The sequence below is a fragment of the Mastacembelus armatus genome, chromosome 18, assembly GCF_900324485.2.
Source record: "Mastacembelus armatus chromosome 18, fMasArm1.2, whole genome shotgun sequence".
In the NCBI taxonomy this organism is placed as follows: domain Eukaryota; kingdom Metazoa; phylum Chordata; class Actinopteri; order Synbranchiformes; family Mastacembelidae; genus Mastacembelus; species Mastacembelus armatus.
This window is the reverse complement of record NC_046650.1, coordinates 14,036,274-14,061,700: the sequence shown is the minus strand read 5'-3', so window position 1 is coordinate 14,061,700 and position 25,427 is coordinate 14,036,274. Positions and strand designations below refer to the sequence as shown.

The window sequence follows — 25,427 nt, the reverse complement described above, 5'->3', positions numbered from 1 at the left end:
TGTTCACTGGTGCTCCAATAAGTCCAGCCACACACCAGACTAAACACCCTCATTCTTTTCTCCCCACCCCCACAATCCCTCTCTTTTGCTCCATAATTGCAAGGTCCTTCAAAATCAAGACATATTTTAGAAGGTTCAATTAGGTTATGTCTGCACCAGTTGTTGCTGTGTTCCACAGAAACATATTTAATTTTGTTGTGCCTGGGCTGCACTTGTCTTTTCTCCTTCTATTGGATGGTCTCACGTGCATAGCAGGCTGAATCCGTGCCAAGTCCTTGCACTTGTCCCTCAAAGAAAGACAAACAACCGCATGCATGCACACATGCAGCATCTTGCATAGTCAAGGTTATAAGATAGCATAGCTGTTTCTCAATAGGAGGGAGAGAGAAAACGATGGAGACAGAAAAGAGACACTAGGGTGGAGATTGAATAAGTACGAGCAGGGAGCACAAAGAGAGTAGACAAGTGGTTGAAAGAAAAAGAGGGCTGTTGAGAAATGGAACCTGTAATGATGGTATGGGAGACTCATGAGCTCCAACCGAGGGAAATGATAGGGGAAAAAATGAGAGAAATGAAGAGAGAATTCAGAGAAAGAGAGATGGAAGCCAGGGTGTCCTCCCCCATCCTTAGGCACATGCTATTCAAAGCCCCGTAATTTGTGTCATTAATTAAAAAGCTGATGGGATGGAGTTAAGGGGTTTGCACTCTGCAACTCCTTGGCTGAGGGAGAGGGAATGGAAGAAAGAAGGGGGAAATATTGCAAAATGTATTGCAGCCATTCCACCATGAATCTCTATTAGCGGCTAATGATACCATTCTGATACCTCTCAACCATTAGTGTGAAATTGGGAAGCGTTAATTATTCAAATGAAAATCCATACAGCTGCCGCTCACATGACAGGAACACTGCTCAGAGGCGCTAAAGGTCCCCATTGTTAGCTGCTCGGCATGTGTCTTGAGCAGCAAGTAGACACAGTATGTGTGCAGAGCTGCTTCTCAGGTGAACATTTAAACTTGTGTATTATCAAAACCCAGTGGCAACGTAACTAAATTCTATAGGTTTTTTTCTGAAGAGTAGGATCATCTGGTGGATACTGGACAGACTTTACCATATAACCATAAAGAATACATTATTTTAAACTCAAGCCATGCAGGTAGGATGCCTGTTCAGCTTAATAAACTAGGTTTGGCAGCTTGACCAAATAGCTAAGCCAAAACTAAGAACTTGGTTCACTAGTTAAACAACATCATTACGTTTTGGCACAGAATAGCAGTGTAATATGAGGAAAGTTCATTAGTTCATCCACCTACTCTGCTCCTAGAGCAGGTTTCAACACTCTTTATCCTACACTTAACCACTGCTACTTCTGCCATAAGGTCAGTGAAGTTCACCTAACTATAACGTATTACTGTCGGCTGTAATAACCTGCTGGCACAAACAACATAAGGATAGTATTGTTGCTGGAACAGCCATGTTGCCTTTTCCAGCCTGAGGTGTTTGGCTGGATGAACCATACAGCGGCCAAACTGTTACAAGGTGCATGCACACAGATTAGTGAGTTATTGTTTAGGCCAAATCTGTTGCCAGAATTTGTTCCAACCTGGCCCAGAAATGTATTCACCTAATCTGTGGTCTGCTAGAACACTTGTCTGACCTGACCCACAGTTTTGAATAGAAAGTGAGGGCAACGGTTTGTTGGTCCCTTGACCAGTCAAGTCTTGGAAAGCAAATGAGGAACATTTGAAGTGTCTTACAGCAAGTCACTTAACCCCACACTGCTCCAGTGGATCTTCCCAGTGGCCAAAAGATAAGACTGCTTGCACTGGGCTACTTCCAGCTCTGCCTTTGTGCAAGTGTGAGAGTCAGGGTGAAAAAGAACATTCATCCTTGGCAAATACATCCTGTACAATTAATCTAAAATAAAGAACTTATGTCCATTGGCACCTTTATTTATGAGCTCTGTAAATTTTTAGGGGACTTTTAGTCTTGCCAGTGATGGCATTTGTTCTGGTTTGATTTGGCACCCAACAAAGGGTAATTACAGCTGGTCGTTTTTTTTCTCTCCTTTGCTCATCTCAATAATGCCTCCAACCGCCCTACCTACTGAAAAAGTGCAATGATGAATTGTTTACAGATGACAGATTTCACTGACCTTGTCGATTAAATTTCTGTAATGTCCAAAACATGCAGGCCCTTTAGAGCCTTGACCTTAGACACAGCCCTCGCAAGCAGTCGTCATGCATTTTGTGCATTTTTTTTCAGAGTCGCTGTCTCTCTGCTGCTTTTAAATAATTTTAGGGCCACACAATGCTCATCATCTCTTCTTCAAGTTATTAGGTCGTTACCTCATCCACTGAGTTTAGAGTTGAAGTACAGTGTGTTGGAGAAAGTGATTGCCTTGTGATTGTTTAAGAGCTGAATTGAGGATCTACATGAATCGTATGTATATGTGCTGTAACATGATCTGTAGACGGGTAGACAATAGATAAAAAAGCAGTTCGTTGCTTAACTGTTATGGAAGCTGATAACATATAGTGAAAATAGAGCTACACTGTGCTACAAAATGCTACACTGTGGACTGTATATAACCCACTGAAGTCTTTTGTGTGATGGAAGATGATGTAATGCTTTCACAGAGGTAAAAGCAGCTCCAACAGGATCCGTATTTTTTGCTTTGTATTTGTTTGGAGATTGATGAATAGTTTCTCAGACATCAGAGAAGAAACGAAAAGAAAAACAAGGAGAGAAAAGAGTGAAATGGATGAGAAGGCAGGATAAGAGCGCTAAGTGCTTTTTAGTGACTCAGTGACAGCCGTGACCAAAATCGTATTAAGGTCACAATGGGGGTGGTGGGGTGGAGTAAAGAAGCTTTTCAAATGAATCAATTCTCCGTCTCACTCTGCATTTCCTGCTGCTCTTCTTGAGTCTGGATATCCACAGGCTCATATCAGAAGTATATTCCAGCCTTTGTAGACTATAATGTAGTGAAACACGAATGGAAATGCGTCATCTCAGGGGTGACCTTGCTGCATCCAGTGGCATGTTCTGGTCAAGCGATAGGGCCACATACTGTACTGTAGCCCAGGGAGTGGCATATTTCCTTGTCAGGGATCTCATCCGCATCCTTTACTCCCTTCTCACACCATCTCCCACGGCGATTGCGTTGTATACCACTTTTCACATCCCCAACACTAATGCCTTTTTCTATAGATCATTACCCTCCTCTCCCCTCGCCACTGTTAGTGGTCGCTCAATCAGAAATGCCGGCCTCTGTGTGGTCCCCGCTGAGTGGCCCTCGCTCATGGGAGGTGAAGAGGCTTCGATCGCATCTGTTTGGTTGTTTACTTTGTTTTGATCTATATGGTCCACATGCGGTTCAGAATTACTGGCAAATTTGAGATGCCATCAAAGGTGATTCAGACGTAGCCCAGAGCTGTTGTAGCTCAGGCTTGGTAAGGACTTATCTTCTTTCAGTGAGAGCTGGAGTGGATGCTGTGGCTGAGGTGCTGTGCTGTACAGTGTACAATTTTTGCGATCAGAAAAAAAAAAATACGTGAAACTTGTTGAACACCTCTTCCCTCCCCATCATTTTTCTTTAGTTTTGCTTTTGTTTGGCTCCGTCCCCCACCCGGCAAAGGTCTGCCTGATACTTTTCATTTGCCCACTGCCTTACATTAATACTGTTCTCCTCTAATAACTTTCCCATCTTTCAAACTTTACCCCACTTCCACCTACCCACTGACCTCCATACTTCACTCTGTCGCTCTCTCCATTTGGAGGAGAGGACTCTTGTAAGCCCTGGTAACAGAGGTTAATCCTCTCTTATTAGAACCGGGATTACTGGAGGGGAAGGGACAGGAGGAGGCCTGCTGGGTGGATGCTAACCCTTACTACAAATGGAAGAGATCAGCAAAATGCCATGAGTGACATAAAAAGCTTGTCCACTGAGGAAGTGATATATAGTGTTAAGATGTAATAGCCAAAGTACTTCTTGACAGACCTTCAGTGTGTTATTTAATAAAACAGGTTGGACATGAAAAACTATATTTTTCTCTAAAAAAGGTGCATTATGTATTTAAAAGCTTCACTTATGGATAAAATCACAGTATCTAATGTGAATTCAACTAAAGTCTTTGAGGGGTTTTATTGTCTTTCAGCTCATTGTTTCATTTCTGATCGTGCACAGTTTCACAGTTTTAATTCAATCTCACTCGTCACTTTCAGTTCAGTCACTTTTCCACCAGCAGCACATTATTTTTAAGCAGTTTCATCAGTGTGTTTGTTCCCAGTCGTACTCTAATCTCAGAATCTCACTCCAGAATAATAGGTATCGTATGTGGTACATGGATGTATGTTTTCTTCCGTCCCATTTCACAGCCATCACAGCAAAAAGCAGCTATGTTTGACAAACTGAAGGACTGATTAATCTTTTTTTTTTTCTACAGGCTTGTGCGACAGTGCTTTTTTCACCTTTCTAAAAGCTTACAGTATGGGTGTTTTTACTGTATGTCTCTTCCACTAACCCCTTCTTGTACTTTTGTGTGAATGTTATAAAATAAAGACAGTTATCACATCATTAATCTGTTCTTTATTTTTTTCTTTCTTTCTCTCTCTTTCATGCCTAAAAATAGAAGTGGAACAAAAAGGTAACTAAATGCCAACAACTTCACTTTTTCTCTCCTGCATTTTCATTTGGGTTAAACTTTTGCTTTTTTTTTGCTGTTGTTTTTTTGGTGACGGGTTGTTAAAAGATCTCTGGTATTTTGGAGGTTTGTGTTCATTCTGTGGTTCTTTGTAATGTCTGAACATGTCCTTCATGGGAAAAATACTATTGTTCACGTAAAAAAAGGTTAGAAATACACCTACATTCTTTCTTTCATTTAGCTTTGGACATGCTGCAGCATCTAAACCAGTGAATAATGCACTCAGCTCCTGTGTTCAACAACAATATCAACTAGTTAGACATTTGCCACATACATGATCAGTCTATACTCATTACAGACCTCATCATTGCTGAAATGCAGTAACGCTGGGATGATTTTATTCCAAGCAATGACTAAATATTATCCCAGCTCTGCTTTATCAGCTGCATAATATTAAAGGAGAGGGCTATACAAGGTGATCAATAACTTGTCCAATAAGCTGTCAGCATTTTGATTATAGCTCTAACATGATGATGGCTATAACCTTCAGGGACTCACCAGTCAATACTGGAGACAGATCATAGCAGTCATATTCTTTCTTTATCAGCACCTCATGATGCTGCAGCACATATGCTAAAATCTTCACTTGTGCCTCAGGAGCATTGTTTGTAGTGTTACCTTTTAACACGGCTAAACAGACATTAACTATAAAGTCAGATTGAACTCAAAGATAGAAACTGAATCGTGAAACAGGAGTCAAGAGTTCTGCTTTAAAAATTGTAGCAATGATTCATCAATTAATGACATTTCACTCAAATCTATGGTGAAGTGAATGAGCAGTGAAGGTAAGAGGCTTTTACCACATTTTAAAGATGAAGGTGATGCTGCAGTGCACTGCAGTTTTTGTAAAATTTCCCATGAAAGACATGTTTCCTTTATTTTTATCACTTCTCTGATATCTCATTCACTTCACCATCTTTGTGCTAACATCCTTTAAAACGCATATTTTAGAACTTCTCCAGAGCCCGCTGTATTGTCAGTACAAAGCATACCCACTGTGACCTTGTACTCAAGCACATCTTGTCTTTTTCAACCATATGAGTCCTCTTAGTATTTAGGAGAGCAACTGCTGCGATGTGTGCTGGGGCGCTGTGTCAACAGGACGTATCTCGCCACGTTTTTCACCTACAGGCAGACGACATGTTTAATCCTAAGAGATTACAAAGGAAAGAAGCCTCTGTTTTTGTTGTCTCCCGCTCCTTCTCCTCAGAGCGCGCAACTCTTGCCTTTCAACGGATCCGCAGCTAGAACCTGTCAGGCTCCTGGCCCATTACAGTGAAGGGAGCCTTTACACACATTGTTTTTGTTTGTGATGTACTGACGGCCCAAACCTATGCAAAACTGCACTGTCTAAATAATTGTTTATTGTGTTCCAACAGAATTAGATTTTGATTTTAGTTTTCTGTCATCTCTTTTTTTGGTACATACACATTTATTTTGTTTATTAAAAATTTAAATTGTAACAGTTTAAACCTGCGTCAAGTTTAGAACCATTAAAATCCTGAATCCAGATTTTATCTTTTTTGTATAACAGAAAATTACAATTGCCTCAGTCCACGGTAATCCATAATGAACTGAAATTAGCTTTTGCAAATGGATCCCACTATTGACTTGCTGCAGCTGTATTGCCTTGGCCTGGCTTTATCAGATTTGAGTACAAACCAGTTCACATATAATTAGTTTACTGCGTGTGGTATAGTAAATCATGCTGCAGACTAAACATGTCATGTGGATGAAATAATGGACAGGCAGTCATTATATAGATGATGTAATTACTGGATTCTTTCTTTTGTTTTCTTTCTCTTGAAGGCCTGCCTGGGCCACTAATTACTGCACCGCTATTTATTGAAAAACTTTGGGATTGTGTGTTTAATACTATTTATTAAAAACTGCCACAGGAGTCATTTAATGAGAGAAAAGAAAGAAATGTGTTTCTGCAGCATAATTATTCAATATTTAATACAGTAGATATGTATAGAAACTCTGGATGTGCGTATAATGTGTGTGTTTAATGTGCGTGGGGATGAGCCAGTCTGTGGTAAGTTTTAATAGAAGACAGTTTTCACAGAAACTATTCTGCCTTCACTATAAACTCTCTCTTCTTTCCGTTGCGTTGTAGCTAATTGGCTTTAGGGTCAGAATTAGAAGCATCTCATGGAAAAACTGAAAAGAGTAATGAGTAAGTGAAATCAAATGACCAGGTCATTTGAGACATTGCTTAAAGTAATAATGTTGATTGTTGTCTATATGCTGGACTTTATCTGATGAATTTACACATTTTGTTTGGTAAGTAATTTGTTCTGCACTTAGTCTGATCTGATCATGATGAGTCCTTCACTGTGGAGAAAACTGAGCTGTAGATTTAGCACTATATCACTGCATTCATTTTCTGTTTGATTTATTGATGTCCAGTATAATACCTGCCAATGTAACTCCGTACATGTTTTTCCCCTATTTTGGCTCCTCAGTATTCCTGTGTCCAGGGCTTCTGCGCAGGGTGTACCAGAGCGAGCACCTCTTTGAATCGGACCACCAGTCTGGAGCCTGGTGCAAAGATCCCCTCCAAGCCTCCGATAAGATCTACTACATGCCCTGGACACCTTACCGTACTGACACATTGACTGAATATTCCTCCAAAGAAGACTTCATTGCCGGAAGGCCGACAACAACCTACAAACTCCCACATCGAGTGGATGGGACAGGTTTTGTGGTCTACGATGGGGCGCTGTTCTTCAACAAGGAGCGCACGCGCAACATCGTCAAGTTTGACCTGCGGACTCGAATCAAAAGTGGCGAGGCCATAATCGCAAATGCCAACTACCATGACACATCACCATACCGCTGGGGAGGGAAATCAGACATTGACTTGGCTGTAGATGAAAATGGCCTTTGGGTAATTTATGCCACTGAGCAGAACAACGGGCGGATTGTCATCAGCCAGCTCAATCCCTACACGCTGCGTGTTGAGGGCACCTGGGACACAGCCTATGACAAGCGCTCAGCATCCAACGCCTTCATGATCTGTGGGATCCTCTATGTAGTAAAGTCAGTGTATGAAGACGATGACAATGAAGCAACAGGGAACAAGATCGACTACATCTACAACACAGAGCTAAGTAAAGATGGCTTTCTGGACATCCCTTTCCCCAACTCCTATCAGTACATCGCTGCTGTGGATTATAATCCCAGAGACAACCTGCTCTATGTTTGGAACAATTACCATGTGGTGAAGTACTCACTGGATTTCGGCGCTTTGGACAACAGACTCGGTAAGATAAACTTTGCTTATTCCTTTCCTTAAGATTCATAGTCATCCAGCATTCAAGTATTACTATGTCATTCTCAGTGTTTTGAGCCATGCACTCTGAGTTGGTGCAATGCTGGAAATATGTGTGTATGCAAATGTAAGTGACGACAAAATGACTTTGAAGATTATTTTGTAAATTAGAGAGATTACAACGGCCGACATGACAGCAAATGTGATTTTAAAGAATGGGTTTTGGAACCGAGCTCATATCCCAATTGTTATAATTATTGATATTATTATTATTATACAAAGGGGATCATGACACAATTTTATCTGTCAGTCAGGTGGTAATAGTATAAAAACTATTCGATAAGTTTTTAGATTTGGTACCAAGAGGATGAATTTTAAATGGCGACACATAGCAATTATACTTCCCACATTTCCATCTAAAATACCAAATACCTTATTGACATTTAACAAATTAGCTGGATGTTGAGCAAATTCATGCACCCCAGGGTGCGGATTTCCATTTTTGACACAGCCTTTCCTCAGCTTCACCACAAATAGGCAGCTTGATGTACAATTTGTCATATTCATGCTTCCAAAATGCTAAATAATTTTGCTTATAAGATCTGTTGTGACCCTCAGAACAAGCTACTTTTTTAGCCTTATTACATGAAAGGCTCTAAGAATAGCAACATTTTCACCATGTGGCTTCTTTCTTCCAACGCTTTTGTGTTGTGGGTTCTACATAACATCTTGGCATATCAAGCTTTTACAGCCCAAGTCGTCTTGTTTTTCTCATATATATATATATATATATATATATATATATAGCATTTAAAGACTGTGGGCTGGTGACAGTTGGCTCTAATGAATTCTGCTGAATGTGTTGCTTTCTTTTGTTTTTCTAACAATTTGCCTAAATAGAAGTGAAACATAAAACTGCAGCTATTACCAAACAAATGATGTGCTTTTATAACTTCTCATATAGAAGCGATATAAGATATATTTACACATATATACATAGAAGATTTGTCAGGCAATTAAATTATTTAATATTCTTAAGACTATAACACAATATGATTCTCAGCCTTAAGCCTCAGTCTAACTTAGATGTTACCTTTGCAACAGAACAAGCAACTGCTCAAATTAAACTTCCCAAAACTCTTTTGAAAAGTCTAATTTTTTCACTCCATTGTTCTTTTTATAAATTGGCACTTGTTGGGGAGCATGAAACAGGGAAAAAAGAACCTGTTTTGACACACCAAGGTAATTTTTTTGCGCTATCTCATCAACAGCTCTAGTCAAAAATGTCACAAGTTATTTGACTGTGAAGTCCATTCCTCTTCTTTCTCTTCTGCAGCGTTCTCTACCTGCAGCTTGCCAGTTTAATTTATTTTCCTTTTCTTGCTGCTGCTCTGTTCTACTCCGAATCATTTTTACACACTATGCCCTGGATCAACATACCCCAAAATATATTCATTCATTTGTTGTGACCATGCTTACTGCGTTTGCTGTTGATGCTATACAGCTACCCATACTATTATAGTTGTTGTAGCTGAGCAGAGTGAAATTATGTTATGTGCTTTCTATGGTAAATGATTATCCATCACCTTTTAACAGTGACATGCGATGATTGCACATACTTGCATATATACATATACACATATGCGTATTTGGCATTCAAATGCAAATTCTTAGCACTAGAGTGTGTTTGGCTGCTGTTGTGCAAAATAGGCTGCCCTCCAAAAAGTTTGCAGCATGAATATAAATAGTAAAATGTTGCATTAAGTGGATGGATGGAGTCAAGGAACAAATATAAATGTCAGATAAACAGACTGATAAGAAATGAAAGAGTGATTGAATGGACTCCGGAGTAATAAACTATTTTACTCTGATCAACTCCCAGACAAAACACAGAAACAGGATGCAGTTTTCTGATTAAAACAAGAGTCAGCCGTGCACATTCACCATGAATTTGTTTCTCTCAAGGAGCCTGATTTTGAGATGCTAGGAGAGTTAAAACAAAATTGTTAGAGTCAATGTCACTGTCAGACACAGAAATTATACTATATTTGCTGCGGCATCGTGTTGATGCTGCTGCAGTGAGGAGGTGCAAAGATCCCATATCCACCTTGAAATATCAGTCGCCGATAGTTACAACAATAGCAGCTCTGGAAGAAGAAGAGTGTTATAAATCAATTTGCTGCACAAAGAAACCAAGATACCAGATTTTGACCATGAGAAAAACTGAAGCATACATCTTTCTTCCAGTTGAGGAAACATTAAAATAGTTCCCGTTACTTATTGAAGTTAGAAATTTAACTAAATAAACCAGCAAGCTATCGCACCATGTAGAGTCTGAATCCAGTGTAGTGCTTTTCTTTTGAAATCTGATCCAGTGTCATGATCACAGGCCCTTTTAACACTCCCATGAACTTGTCATTCTCAGTTCCCACAAGCTCATTTCCACTCGCGCTTTCACCTTTATGAGCATGCATGACCTGCCATTCCAGTCGAGCATGGTATATGGGCAGCAGAGCAGGAGAGACAAAGTGAGACCCACAGCTGGGGCTTGGTGCCATATGCCAAACTACATGCACCAGGCCACAGCACATGCTAGTGGGCATTAGGCAGGAATAGGGTAATGATATCTGGAATTACAAATGTACCACAGTTGAACTCCACATTATTCAATTGTGTATAATTGTTAATGATTTTAATGCTTTTTGAACTCTTTTTCAAATGATAATTTTGTAGAGAGTAAATAGGAGCTAATATACAGAAAATAAACTCCTTTTTTTTTCTCTGAATCTCAGAACCGTCCCCACAACAATTCTGTGCTAATCTGGGCACTTACTGCAGTCTCTTCAACAGACAGCAATATTTTTGCTCAAACAGACTATTTTCAAGGACAGAGAATCTATGCCCAAGAGTGCTTCCATGACAACTGATAATTAAATTCACTGAATTGGTCATAAAAAATGTGCAGCACAGACTGCTGTTAGCAGGCAGATATAAAAACTCTCTTACCATTAGTCCTCTTTTCATGATCAGATTCAGTGCAGAATATGTAAGGACAACTAAAATAAATTGCTCCATCGTTTTTTTTTTTTTTTTTTAAACATAAAAGAAAAGAGACCATAAAGACAGTCACAGAGCTCCACATACCATATAGCACATACAATACTTGTATGGTAATAGTCGGTATAATTCAGGATAACGAAGAACATTTTAGAAAAATTTGATTTTTGTGAATTGCTCTCATGCAAATCCATTTACAAATGCCACAGTGACCCCTCTAGGGGATGCTAATCTTATGAAATTGCTGTTGTCACCTTTTCTACCACTGTGTGGTTTACCTCAACCAACTGCTTCTCTACAGATAAACTTCAGCGCCTTGTTTCCAAGACCATGACAAGCCAACAGCTCCCAGTGAAACAGTTGCATGATGTTAGTGCTGCATGTCAACATAGTGAGTAGTAGAATTGCTACTGACCAGGCAATGATCCTGGGAGAAACTTCAAAACCATTACATGACATCGTCTGAACAGTTTCTTGGTGAAAGTGTGTAAACAAGCTAAACAGGTCACCCCCCAGTCCATCATCCCTTTAGACATGCTGATCCTGGACAGGGTCAAGAAGGTATGTAAGGTAGATACATCACCCACAAATAACCTCAAAAATATGTGTGATATGTTTATTGCTATCAATTTCCTGCTTTTAATATACCATTATGGGTTTGTATACACGCTTGGCATTATTCATCTAAGATACCGTATCAGAACGTGGAATCAGATGTCACTCAGATTTGAGAAATAATGATAAAACGACAGTTTAAAGCATTCAGGAACCAAACTGAGATTACTTTGTTCACAGGTACTTGCAGTGCTATAGCTGCTGTATCTACTCTATTTTTGTTTTAACTAGAGAAATGACTCACCTTTACATACCTGGCACATACTGTATGTTGCACTGACTCCACAGGACTGAACAGATGAGGGCAGCCACACTTGCCTCAGTCTCCCACACCTGCTGCTGCTGGGTGAAGTGCTAATATGCGGTCATAAGATAAGAATCCATGCTGATTATGCTAAAGTACATTTTTGTTAATTTAGATGCCGGTTTCACTTCATGGCTTTGACATTATGGTGCTTTAAAAAGATGAGTTTGCTGTTGATGTACCTGCACACATGATTTCAGTGATTTCTCTTTTTTAAATGAGCATATTCAGAGTCTTGTGTGTTGAGGACTGTTTACATAATACAGTAATCAGTGTCTGTCAGACTGCAGGATGACTTTTTGTTGAGTCATGATTGGTGCATTGGATGCAGCACAGTTGGTGTCATAGATACATTTGGTTTGTTTGGTGATGCTGTATTTTGGCCACATGTTGCCATCTGGCAAGGGGACGGTGCCAGCTCTGCTGGCTTGGAGGGAGCCCGCAGACGTGCGCGCCGACCTTCATGCTGATACAGTCGATGCTTTGAACGCTCTCGCCCGTCTTGGCTCCATTTGGAAATGCCTGACACATGCTAAATTGATTAAGACTGTCTAAGCAGTAAATGCAGGCTGGCAGCCTGTTGGAGATAATCTGAGTGTGTTGTCCTTTAGTTTTTATTACTTATGCACTAAACTTCCAAAACCTGTCATTTCTTCTGACTGATATATTTTGACATACCATAATATAGATTCAAGTGACACCCTGCAGCTGTCATGCGTCATCGCAGGACCTCTTCTTTCTTGATTACAAAGCTTTAAGGAATATTTTGATGAGAAATTCAAACCAAATGCTACAGTATGTTTTGTGCGGCATGAATCCCTTTTTGATGTCGAGGCTTAGGAATGTAGGCTACATGCTTATTTTCAGGCTACACACTTATCACATGTCTGGTGCACCTCTGACAGAGGGCATTTTTCTTAGAGGAAGAGTTCAAGGTTTGGGATTATAGTTTAGAATGATTTTCCCCAACATTATATGTGTGTGTGTACACACACACACACACACACACACACTCTCACACACACACACACACAGAAACACTGTCTTTCTGCAAGGCTTTTAATGCTGTGACACAATGGGGCTCTGTTCGTAATGCAGCTTTAGAATTTGTAGCGAGGAAACAGGGAGTGCTTTGTTGGTACTTCAGAGCCTCTTTTAATGTTTTTGAGCCATATTTCCTCACGTAAGAATAATTTAGAACATCATGGAGAAGATAATCATTGTCATCCTATTAGTGGAGGTGTTTGGCTGATCTCAGTATACTTCTGTTTTATTTCTGTGAATTTGAGTGAAACCTTGTCAAGTTGAGAAGATGAGCTCACGTTTCAAGCGGTTCAGAATGTGGCATGTTAATCTTCCTCCTGACTGGCCATCCATCATGGGCCTTGGTGACTCTGCCTTGATCTAGAAATCATACACAGATCAACTGTGTAGTGAGGGGGGTGGCAGGCAATCCCTCAATTAAAGCCAACACCCTATCCATCTTTCCTGACATGAACAGAAGTGGGGAAAGTCATAGAGTAAAAGTCTCAGACTTCTGTCAGTTGTCAAATTTGCAGGTGAATGTGAGGCACAGGCACGTTCACGTGTCTGTTTGTATATATGTGAGTGTATGTAAATATGCATTTCCACTGCAGGAGACAAAAAATAATGAATTTATTTTGTGCTTCCTCTCCTTTTCTGATTGCACACACTTGTTTCACCCTGGGTGTCCTCATGTATGTATCAGTGTGATCTAAACAGTTGGCGAGTTTTTTACATAATGATTGTGAATCTTAGAAGGGGCAAAAATAAGAGGTGTATTAGTGGAGCTCCGGATATGTGCATATATCGGTCCAGGTTTCCATAGAGCCCCAAATATTGCCACATTAAATTTAACAGGCTTGGTGGCACACAGGCTCAAAGTGATTTATTTTGGCCAATCAGCCGAGTAAATCTGATTGGAGGCCTCTGAAGCATCTTTAACTCCCTTTATCACCAGTGTCAGAGTTTCTCTGCACAGCTTTGCCCTATCCATTTGGCCAATTCCATTGTTGGTTGACAGTCTTTTGAAAAGCTTTACTCTGGGTTTTTTTTTGGCAAATGTTGAGACCTCAGCAGAGTGTGCCTTTACTGTTCATGAGTCTGAAATCCCCTCTAACCATGTGCTCACACTCCTCATCGCTCGTTTTGCACTCCAACAGTACGTTTGACGATGTTTGGCCTTGTCAGTACCCCGAGAGCCTGCCTGAACCGAGTCTCGACTGTAAGCATAAAACTGAATCCAACATACCTCCATTTCACTTAGAAAAGTTGTTGCTAAATATGGATTTCTGAGGACTGTTTCTGTTGCACAGTGCTGTATTAATTCTGTAGATGTGTTGAGGCATGAGATGTTTGCATAATGTATTCTCGAGTTGGGGTTTTGAGACTATGTCAGAGTGTAGGAAAATGATAAATAAAAGTCTAATTAGTGAACGCGCTGCAGTGAAGTAGTGTAACTGTGTAATATCATGCACATTAGGCAAAAAACAGCACTTTTGTTTTTGTGTCTTTGCATGCATCTATTAAACATGTGTGGTGAATTCACCCTACAGTACTTCACTGTAGTGCATATGCAAGCAGGCTTAGCTCATGTCTCTCCTGTCATTTAGCTCAAACAATGTGAGTGTCTCTCTGGGCCTGTGTCCATGTGTGCATATATATCAGTCCGGTGCATACGCTTCTCGCAGATCTGTGTGACCTCCATAAATGCCCTTTCAAGTCCCAGGAAGTGAGCATGGGAATGAGAAATTAATTGCCAAACAATGCATAGTTCCCATCCATTACGGTTCTCATCATGTCAGATGATATCGAAGCATTACTGGATGTCTGGCTGCATAATTTACCGCACCCCACATCCCAGTTGCACTCTGATGGATTTGTAGGCCTGCCACCAAGGGCTCCATTATATGCTGGTACTTTTATCATCATTTTATTTTTCAGCTATTCTCCTCAGCCACCAGAACATGTGTAGTGTTGGGGTGGGATCGTATGGCAGGCGTTGGGGAACTGATAAGCTTTGGAGATTAATGAATCATCATATTATATTATACTTTATTCAAGTACACTTCAGACTAAAAAAATGCACATCCTAGTACCCAGAAATCCAATTTTGCAGGCTTTAAATAGGCTAGAGGAATGTTAATGTGTGACATCACACGTAGGCTGTCCAGTATTTTCTACAGTCTGTGAAAGTGCCTTCTGAAGATATAACCATGCATAAAGGTTCAAATACTAAAATTAAGAGGTAATTGGGTTCAGCACGAGGCTGGAAGAGTCACTTTACCGTCTGAAGCCTGTTTCATTTTTAGCCCCAAAAGCCCTTTCCACCTCTTTTGATCTCGAGTATGCAGAAGTTTCTCTGAGCCGACAAACCCACTCTCGGTGCGGAAATGGCAAGTCGTATAAACCGGATTCATTTCATAACAGCATAGCAGGTTTTTTTTTTTTTTTTTTTTTTTTTTCCTGAAGCGACATAGAGTGGGCTTATCTAATTGTGGAAGCCACGAGCCCTGGGATACAGAGAGAGAGGCTAATTAGTTAGAAATGAATGCTTTGAAATGAAGCACAACGCTCTCTGTGTGGGGGAAACAGACTTCATGTTAGGTGCAATAGAAGTGGGGCGTAAATGATGAGTGGAGTTGGTGTTTCAATGAGAGGATGCTGGAGTGCCCACAGAAGTTTGCTCCCGTATTTTATGAATGAAAAGTCTGCCTGTTTAGGTGTGGGGACATTTTTAAGCCCCTTAGCTTAAGAACCATGAATATCTGATGGCTGGCTGTTAGTAATATTCATTTTTAATCAACTTTATAATGCCTTTGAGAATGCATTCAATCTTAAATATACAGACGATAAATTACTTTGAGGTTTGAGGCAATTTCAGTAAATTAAATTCTTAAACTTTGCCTTGTATTATTGTGTCTTAGGATCTAAAGACATCTTCTGACACAATTCTAATTAAACATACTGCTAAAAAGCTAGCAGACGTTCAAATAAGAAATTTATAAATGCAACATCTACCTAAACTAAAGTCCATATTTAAACATTACCATGTTCTCTCTGTGGTCTACAGTTGTTTTCTTTACCCCACGCTATTATAAAACTCAAAAAAAAAAAAAAAAAAAACTTAAAATGCTCAAATCTTGTAAGGTCACTCGAGTCCCTCGAAGCATACCAAAACCTTGCTCACCTCATGGGTGCTCTTGAGCTCAGTTTTTTTTCTCCTTTCATCCCTTTGGATAGAATGGGAAAGCTGGCAATGCAAAACAAAATGTCCTTGTGTTGTCTCCAAGGCGATAGTGCCTGCAGACTGTGGCTGCTGTCTGCTGCTGGCTTTCCTTTTTTTTTGTTTCCTTTTTTTTTTGGTGCTCATCTCATGGAAAAAATGTACAAGTTTGCTCAAGGACACTTTCTTCTTTTCCACTCCTGCTCTCTGTCTCTTGTGTGGGTCTTTGCAAACATATTTAACATGCTGTGTGTAGAAAGAACATTCTGAAAAATAATTTACCAGCCGACTCACCGGGATCATCTGGAAGTATGGAATTACATTCTAGACATGATTCCCAGCGACTTTGAATTAACCTCATGCTGCGATGGTGATTTCCTCAGGCCATATTTCTCTGTGCTGTCATATTACCTCCAGCATTAAAGAAGGCAATATGATAACTTTTACTGTTATTATTTAAAAAGGATTAGGAAACTAATTGCCTCTCATTGTCTTACATGTTGGGACAAAGCTGAGGTAAAATTCACCAATAACACTGCGGTACCTTATATAAAGGTTATATAAAGCAAATTTTAAAAATAGATATTTTTTGTATAACTGAAAATAATTTGAAAAGGAAAAGGACAGGCTAAAATCTCTGGCTCTTGTCAAACACTTAACCCCAATACCCACACTCAAAATATAATAAAAGAAAGCATTAGAAATACATGAAGCAAATGTGACATAAAATAGATCCTCTCTCCTGGCTGAGAGACTACAGCCTACCCACGAGTAGCATTAATTTATAACTGAGTCATATTACTGAGGCAGTTTACTGATGACTCTTCAGTATCAGTGTTATTTTGTGACCTGATATTTTAAATGGACATTTTAGTGAAAATAAAAACTGCTAATCCTGCTGCCACTTTATTTCATTAACCCGAAGTGGCTTTGTTTGCTGTGTTATTTCCATGCATATAAATTGATCTGTCATGCCTGAAAGAAATGTAGAAGAAGCACAAGTTGCATGTTCGTGTATTTCAACATTTCATAAGGTTAAACTAAGAAATATGAAAGTTGTATCTGTAGCACCTTTCAACATCAAGATGTAATTCAAAGTGCTGACACAAAGATACATTTCGAAAACACCAGCAAAGTTAAATATTCCTTCATACCTTATGTTTATTTTCCGACTTTACCTCATCACCATAAGCTATTTTCCACAATAAAGCAATGGGCAAAGAAATCTGAGTTTATTGAATTGAACAATAGTGTGCTAAATTGGTTAATCTATTTTTTAGATGGTTAACACTGACAGTTTTTAATTTGATCGTTGTGTGTTCTCTCCAGTGAAACCAACAACGACACTGGACAGTCGACAGTTTAGTTTATGGTGTTTATTTTTTTCCCACTTCCAAACTGTGCAAACAGTGACAATCCAAACACAGTGCTATTTACAAATTTACACAGTGTCCAAATACAATATTTACCACAGGGAGAAAAAGAAGGAAGAAAAACAAAAGACTACTCCAACCATGAGTTTCCTGTTCACTGAGCTCAGGCTGCTGTCGTCCTCACTGCAACCAAACACTCCTGTCCTTGAAGTCCAAAATGATTCCCTTTTTAAATCTCAAGACCCTCCCACAGGCCTCGCTTTTTGAGTGTAAACATGTGATATTACCCCGGGCACACATGGCCATCCTGTTGGCCAGTCACCTGTAGCTACGAACACGGAAACAGAGGTAAGCATGTGGGTGTGTAGGTAGACCCAGTGTGCACCCAGGATCACCCTGCATGGGTTAAATGCTTGTATTTTATGGTGTGGGTATGGTACATGGCTGAGCAGCAGGTTAATAATGAACTGTTTTGGAAACAGAACAGGTGAAATATGGCGCATGCTCTTCGCGATGCCGGAGTGGGTAGTTGTTGTCCCCGTTTTGCTCTGGGGAGGGAGAGACTCCGTCACATTGATGCTTTAGGCCCTAATATATAACCTGATGCCTTCCCACTGTACATATCAATGGTTAATGCACCACATGGCCCTATTTAATTACAGTCTGCATTTTTTGGCAGCAAAACCAACAAACTTCCTCAGCAAAAATCAATTCACATCAGAATTCCTCTTTTATCAGCCATCCTGACCACTACAATATTTCCCTTATCCTAATAGGCCCATCTGCACACCTTTTCAGCCACTTGCTTATCTGGGTCTGTGCACTGTGACCTTTACTGACCTCAATATGTGGAGTGAATTTCCATGATCAGATTTCCATGAGGTACTCTAATGGTCTCCCTTACTATTTGCAGTTACAGCACCACTGGCTGATTTCAATTATACTGAGATTGATGCCACTTTCCTTTACGAAGAGTTGCTGTGACTTATTTCGAGTTATCATCAGTTCTCCTGAAATACAGATGAATAAATAAGTTATTTCATAAATAATCAAATAAATAGACTGGTGTCCTTGAAGATATTCCATCCTGTTTTCATGATCATTGCAGCTGAAGGATGCACTTGGCTGCTGTGGTGCAGATTGATGATGATATTTAATCGTGATTATAGAATGTAAATGGTGATGTCTTGGTGGCTGGTGGAAATGTTAAATACCTATTTGAGCATTCATGTGATTTTTTTAAAGCCCTGTTGATGCCTGGTAATGTCAGTCTAAGGAGGCTGCTGAGGGTTAGTGCGTGGCTGTGCTCGGCCCAAAAGCCTCCACATCCACCTGTGAAAGAACATCTTTTCAGTTTTTTTTATTTATTTTTTTTTATTTTCTACTTAACATTTATTTCTGTTTATAGTGCTGCTTTGTTCTTTTCTGTCTGAGAGGAAGTTATACAGCCCACATTACCAGGTAGTTGGAAGCTGAAGGGGCTCTTCATGCCTTTAGTTCACGATGCATTTCAGTGAGATTGTTACAGTTCTTGGTACTGATGGAGTGCCTCCACGGGAGTGTGCAAGATACCTGCGGATCTTAAAAACAACATAAACTCTTTTGTTAGTGAGAGAAAACAAATACTCAATCAACCCCGGACTCTTGCTGTGGTGGCAGTGTAGTTAATCAGTGTTGGCTGCTGGTAAATGCTGTTAAGCCTTGAATGCACTGAATGCTGATAGTGGTCTGGTTTGTGTCATTACAGCCCTTGGGGGTCTCGGTGATTCCTAAACAGTGGCACTAATTTATGCATTTCCATGGCATCTTCACTGCTTTTGACTTCACCACGCAGAGAAATTGTCCGATTGTAAATTGAATCTCACTAAACTTGATTTCAGCAGTGATGTCTGTTATCTAAGCTCTCTAGATGTGTGACGTCCATTACACCTGCCAACCTAAAATCGACCCTCATTAAATTTTGTTTTGCTCCCCTTTTATACTGAGATTAGGACCATTTTTCACTTTTGTCATTTTGATTGTATCTCTGCATTAGGTAGTAACAACGCCTATCCCAAATTGTATTTTGAAAAGGACCAGACAGTGTGCCTCTGTGACAAAGTGCTCTCTTATGGGAATTTATTTAAAAGATCTACAGCATTCTGCCTTCTTCTAAAACACACACAGTAATGGGATGACTTATAGAAATGTCAGTATAGCATATTGAAGAACAAAAACATGGCAAATGTATGTTGTGCAATATAGATAGTTTTCCTAAATTAATAACAATGTATATGACACATTTTTATAGGAAAGGCTTAGCTCCCTCCTACTTTCTGGTGCTGTATTATGATGTCTGACCTCTGTGTGTCCTCTGACCCTCTTCGGCATTAACTAAGTCCACAGATTCATAAAAAGCCTGTAGCTAAATTAATTTGGGATCCCTATTTTCTAATCACAGACACAAAGGAGGAGTATAAAGGGGACATAATGGATGAGTAGATGCAATGATTGATGACAGGGAGACGGGGAGCAGTGTGTGCATTTGAGTGTGAACAAAAGCATTACTGAGGGTGCATGGGTGCATCTCTATGTACATGTGTGTTGGTGTTATGATAGCCTTGTCCCCAACAGCTCAGGTAAGCAGTGTCATAAGCAAACAGATCCTGGAGTGTAACCACAAGGAGAGCTCACATCCAGGAAATGGATATTCCAGTTTGTCCTGGCTGACCCAGAAATAGCATGTCGCTACAAACACCCAGCTATTGACTTTCAGAGATATGCCCTCGTCAACAGCTACATTTAGACTTCACAGCTGTAAGTCTGTGTGTGTGTGTGTGTATGTGTGTGTGTGTGTGTGTGTGTGTGTGTGTGTGTGTGTGTGTGTGTGTGTGCGTGCGTGCGCGTGTGCGTGCGTGCATGTGTGTGTTAACTCAGCCAGCAGGGGTCCTAAGCTAGAAACCATGCATGCCCATGCAAGTCACACTTGGTAGTTCCAATTGATCCTCTTTGAACTTTCTTCACTTAAATTGACACCTGGCAAGGGAGAAAGAATACAATCCTCCTGCGTACACTCTGCTTTTCGTCAGTTGCACCAAAATAAATCTCCCTCTCAGACATAGATGAAGTGTGACTGAAAAAAGAAAGACATTTGCTCTCTTCTTTTTTCCTCATTTCTGTCAGCTCACTTTGTTTCTCCCTCTTTTGCCTTTACCAGAAACTTCCTCCTCTGTAATGATATACATGGACACAACAACCACAACAATGAAGACCACCACTAGACCAACCACAGTTACCATGACGACCACAACAGCCAAGACTACCACTACCAACATGCCTGCCACAACAGCCGCGATAGCACCGTGGCCACGGACCACATCCACAGTGGTGGCCCTGGTCCAGACGATGGTAGAAGGTTTGGTTCCAGAAGATGAAGAAAGGGCACCGCCTTCCTCCAAGCTTCCCAACATCAGGGTGGAGTACTGCAATCCCCTGATGATGATGGACATATCCTGGCCCAAAACCAAGCAGGGCATAGTGGCTAAGATGCCTTGTCCAGCTGGAACCACAGGTAATGCAGATGTTTGTTTTGCAGTATAAAAAATTCAAAGGGGAATTACAGTCTTGTTCAGTTTAGGTAACAAATCTGAAAACGGTGAAAAATGCTAGAGGCAAGGAACAAAAACAATCAGAGGATTATAGATTAGTCTTGGATAGAAAACCAAACCGATCGAGGACCATCTGTGCTTCCTGAAACAGAATAAAGAAGTGAGCTGAGATGACCTGGAAGTGAATATTTCAAGACATGTCACTTGTACATTTGTCTACTATTACACACTTGTTTCGTTTGTTCACAGATCAACCACTTTAGTGTAAATGGAGCTGTTGGACAGTTGTATAACAGTTTATGATACTCAAAGTCCTTCTAACCAGTGACATGGAGCGATCCTCATTAATCATCCAAAACCTAAAAACATCCTTCTGTTTAAAAATGAAAACCAATGCTTGTGAAATATTCATATATATATTGTTTCTTTAGCTCTTTTCTCTGTGAGGATGTCAATACTCTCGTTATTGTGAGCCTATTCACCTTGATGTCGGTTGCTTGTGTGTGTTTTGTTTATGTTTACACGCCCCCTGCAGCAATTGTTCTCTCGCTTTCTTTCCTCATGCTTTATTCCTGACTCACTGATGCAAAGCTAAAGATAGCTTAGCACTGCATCTGTATGGAAACCAGTAACTTGCACACCACACACCCATATTTAATTCCCATCTCCCAAGACACAATTGGTATAATTAATTAGTAGCTAAACACATTTGTGTTATGCACTTTTAAAGGGCTGATTTGTTTATTCGGCACCAGACCCCTTGTTTCTCTATATATTGTTCAGGCTCTGTCTTTGTATTAGTACTAAGACAATGAAGTTAAGTCTGCCTTCAGATAAAATCTATATTAGCTGCTCAGGATACAAATGCTTTACCTCAGAAAGTTAGACTATCTTAGTGCTGACCAGACAGGAGTAATTCCTGTTTTAATGAGACCTGGTCACTGAGGTTATTAATTTCAGGTATGTTGTTCTTGTTATCCAGTTGAAGATTGGGTGCTTAAATTAGAAACCCCAATACTGAGAGTTTCCTCTACCAGATTATTGTTGTATAAATAAATCAACTTTGGTGGTAATACATTATTACAACACCACAAAAAGAACTAATGCAAATCAAATATGTTAAAATTGCAAATTGTGCAATTGTTAAGGAATTTTCTGAAAACCTCCATCTCATGAATTTTTAATAGAGCTAGTCATCCTAGATTGGAAACTGACATCACACATCACACAATTTGGCCCAAAGACTAAAAAATATGTTCATTTCATCAATCAGCACACAGACACATATACATACAGGCTTCATTATTGGGCAACACCAGCACCCGTGGAGACCTCACTAACAGCCTCACATGGCAAGATAAAAGAACACATACCCCAACTCCTCTCGGCACACTCTTCAAAGCCATTGCTCTTCACACGACACTGCCAAGCAGAACACGACTCTGTGAGTTTCCTCTGCCACTCTTTGAAACTTCCTGGAGCTCCCCCTTCCATCTACCTCCCTTCGCTTAATGTCATTCTGTCTCCCCCCTGCACTCCTCTGACTCCTTCTCTTTTCTCCTCTTCTCTTTCTCGCTCCTTCTCCTGCCTCTCAATATAGGAGCAAATGCAGAGTCCCTTATCTTATAAACCCATCAAACATAGGGCTGTCCAAGGTGGACTGGGGAAGGAAATTATATGTCAATCAAAATTTATATCTGTTAATACCGGTCGTCTCACCCTCCAACACTCCCTCTATGTACAAGCAAGGGCAGGAAGCATGTAGCGCTGCTGATGTCAGCCCTGGAAATATAGATGGGAGTTTTTTTGACAGATGTGGGAGAGTAAGTCAAAGACACACTGTTTTTGAACACAATACATCCTTTGGATTTATAGCAAAATAACAGATACCGACACAAAGTGTTTGATTATACTGTGTGGGAATGTGTCTTCATAGAATGAATGAATTACTATATATATGTATATGTATATGTGTGTGTGTGTGTGTGTGTGTGTGTGTGTGTGTGTGTGTGTTGTGGGGCCAGTGAGGCTGAAAAGATGCTTAATTCTATTCTCTCTGAAAGTTTATTTTTACTAAAGCCCAGATTGAACACTGACACTCAAACACCGAGCTACGTCTCTGTCAGCAGAGGCAGTCTGAACCAGCCTAATTGACCTTTCATGATGAATTCAGCTATGGCAGACTTAATTGGCACCTATTTTGGTGTATTTTTGTTCTCATGCAGGAGCTGAACTGTCACACGAACGCAGACGCCATCTGACTTTTAATGACTAAGTGGAGACGGTGTCTGGGTGAGCTTAGCTGGCCTCAAGTGAAACAACTTCATTTTAGCCATCCAATTACATTTTGCTACAGCCATTAATTTAATCACGTAAGAATTGTGTCTTAAGATGCTGCAGTTTTATTTTGGACAAATTTTATAATAAGAAAGGCCCTGGATATACTGAGGAATTAGACATTGGTTGACAAGCCAATAGTCCCTCACTGGATAAGGGGGAAAACAGTAAGGAAAATAAGGAAATCTTGAAAAGCTTGGCTGTTTCCTTAGAGATGACAAGTGTTATACAACGTGTCACTGTAGCTGCTCTGTTGTTTACTGATCTGACTGTGCCTTTGGCCCTAATCCATTTTATATCGCCGCTCTCATTAAGCATCTTGTTTTTCCCCCTCTCTAGGCGTGGCCACGTACATGTGCATGGGTCCAGAGGGATACTGGGACCCACAAGGGCCCGACATCAGCAACTGCACCTCCCCGTGGGTCAACCTCATCAGCCAGAAGGTACGAAGCTCCCATGACACAAGTAGAAAATGTGCTACCTAAACCTACAACACAGTCGGTTTGGTTTGGAAAGTGCTGTTTGCACTTTAATTAATCTGGCAACATTGCATGTTTCTCTTTAGAACACAACTGGAGAATAAAGATAGCCTGGAGAATTTGGCATTGAGTTTAAATTTTATTTTGATGTGTAAATTTGTTGTTTAAAAAGAGCTCTGCCCTTTTAGCCTATTCCAAGTTTCATTTACCACAGTTCACAATGCACATCAAGGGTGTACATACTGTATATTGCTAGTACTCAGAGGACGTTTTCTGTGGATTTCTTTTTTTTTTGTTCTTTGTCTTTCTTAATTTGTCAATTTATAGCATTGATTAGCCAGGGGCTTTACTGAATAGAAGGGTTATGCATGTGTGCATGCTTGGCATGAATGACTGAAAATGTGCAGAGTGAAAACAAATCTCACAAAACGATTCTACTGGTCTGCTGTGGGTAATCCATCCACTTTCTCTCCTGTGGCATGATACAGAAGTTATTTATATCCCAAACCTCTTAAGCACAAATGATTTGTGTCTCTTCCCTTGCGAGAAAGTTATTATGCAAAGCCTTATGTAAAAGTTCCTATGTTTGAATCTGGAACCGAATCAAATCAAAAGAGAAGAAGGTTATTACAAGTGAAGACAAGAGTTCCAGGATGTGAACTGCAGGCAATGCTGAAAATGTACTCCCTTTAAATCACTGGACCCTGAGGCATGCATGTTATAACACTTATGATCTACTCAACAGCACAAAGCTCGGCCCATTAAACAAATGGTAGTTTGCAGATATGGATGGAGAGTGGCTACTGGGGAGCAAAATAGAAGTGAGAGAAATCATCAGGTGCATTTGTGTGCTGTGCAGTGCCATTTGAGCATACAATAAAGCTCCAGAAATTAACTACAGCAAAGTTCTTTCTGAACTTGCTACAGGCTCTTTTGCCATGTTGTTGTTTGCACGTATTGTGACTCTAATGCACATATTTTCAACTCAAGTGTGATTGCACTGTTTTGAGCCAAAGCAGTGGACATGGGTGGGCAGAGTAAGACTTTAATGAAGATCGACCTGTCAGAGATCTGGATTGCCCATCTGCCGCTCCTGTATGTGCTCGAACCAGGTGATTCAGTAGGCAAATGAGAAAGGAAGATGTAGAGAATAAAAAGAAATAAATGATTTCAGCTGAGCAGAAAGAGAGGAGAAAAAGTAAAAAGCACTGCTGTTTACCCAGCATTCCTAGCTCCCCTCATTAAGAGACAAGAGCTGGGAGGGAACCAAAAAAAAACATCTTCCAAAGACACATTTCCTGCATACACCTCTGTGAAGACCAATTTAAGCAGTATAATTGGTCTGACTAATAAACTCAGAGGCAATGATAGCAGGTGATACCAGAGTAAGTCAGAAGGGGTCTGTTTTAGCTGGTGTCACTGCAGCTTTGACTCTCATTTTACTGTGT

General features: G+C 40.2%; 1 protein-coding gene across 5 annotated transcripts in view; it reads left to right on the top strand.

The window, feature by feature from the left end:
* LOC113143974 (adhesion G protein-coupled receptor L3) overlaps positions 1–25,427 on the top strand; it is a 183,946-nt gene that overhangs the window by 101,727 nt on the left and 56,792 nt on the right. For 3 of the 5 annotated variants that reach the window (XM_026329614.1, XM_026329605.1, XM_026329598.1), the window contains exons 6-9: positions 4,633–4,647; positions 7,173–7,973; positions 20,773–21,126; positions 23,840–23,943. In XM_026329614.1, the coding sequence (XP_026185399.1) occupies positions 4,633–4,647; positions 7,173–7,973; positions 20,773–21,126; positions 23,840–23,943 (1,274 nt within the window). The remainder of the gene's footprint in view (positions 1–4,632; positions 4,648–7,172; positions 7,974–20,772; positions 21,127–23,839; positions 23,944–25,427) is intronic. The other 2 variants (XM_033325711.1, XM_033325710.1) reach the window with 1 other exon arrangement.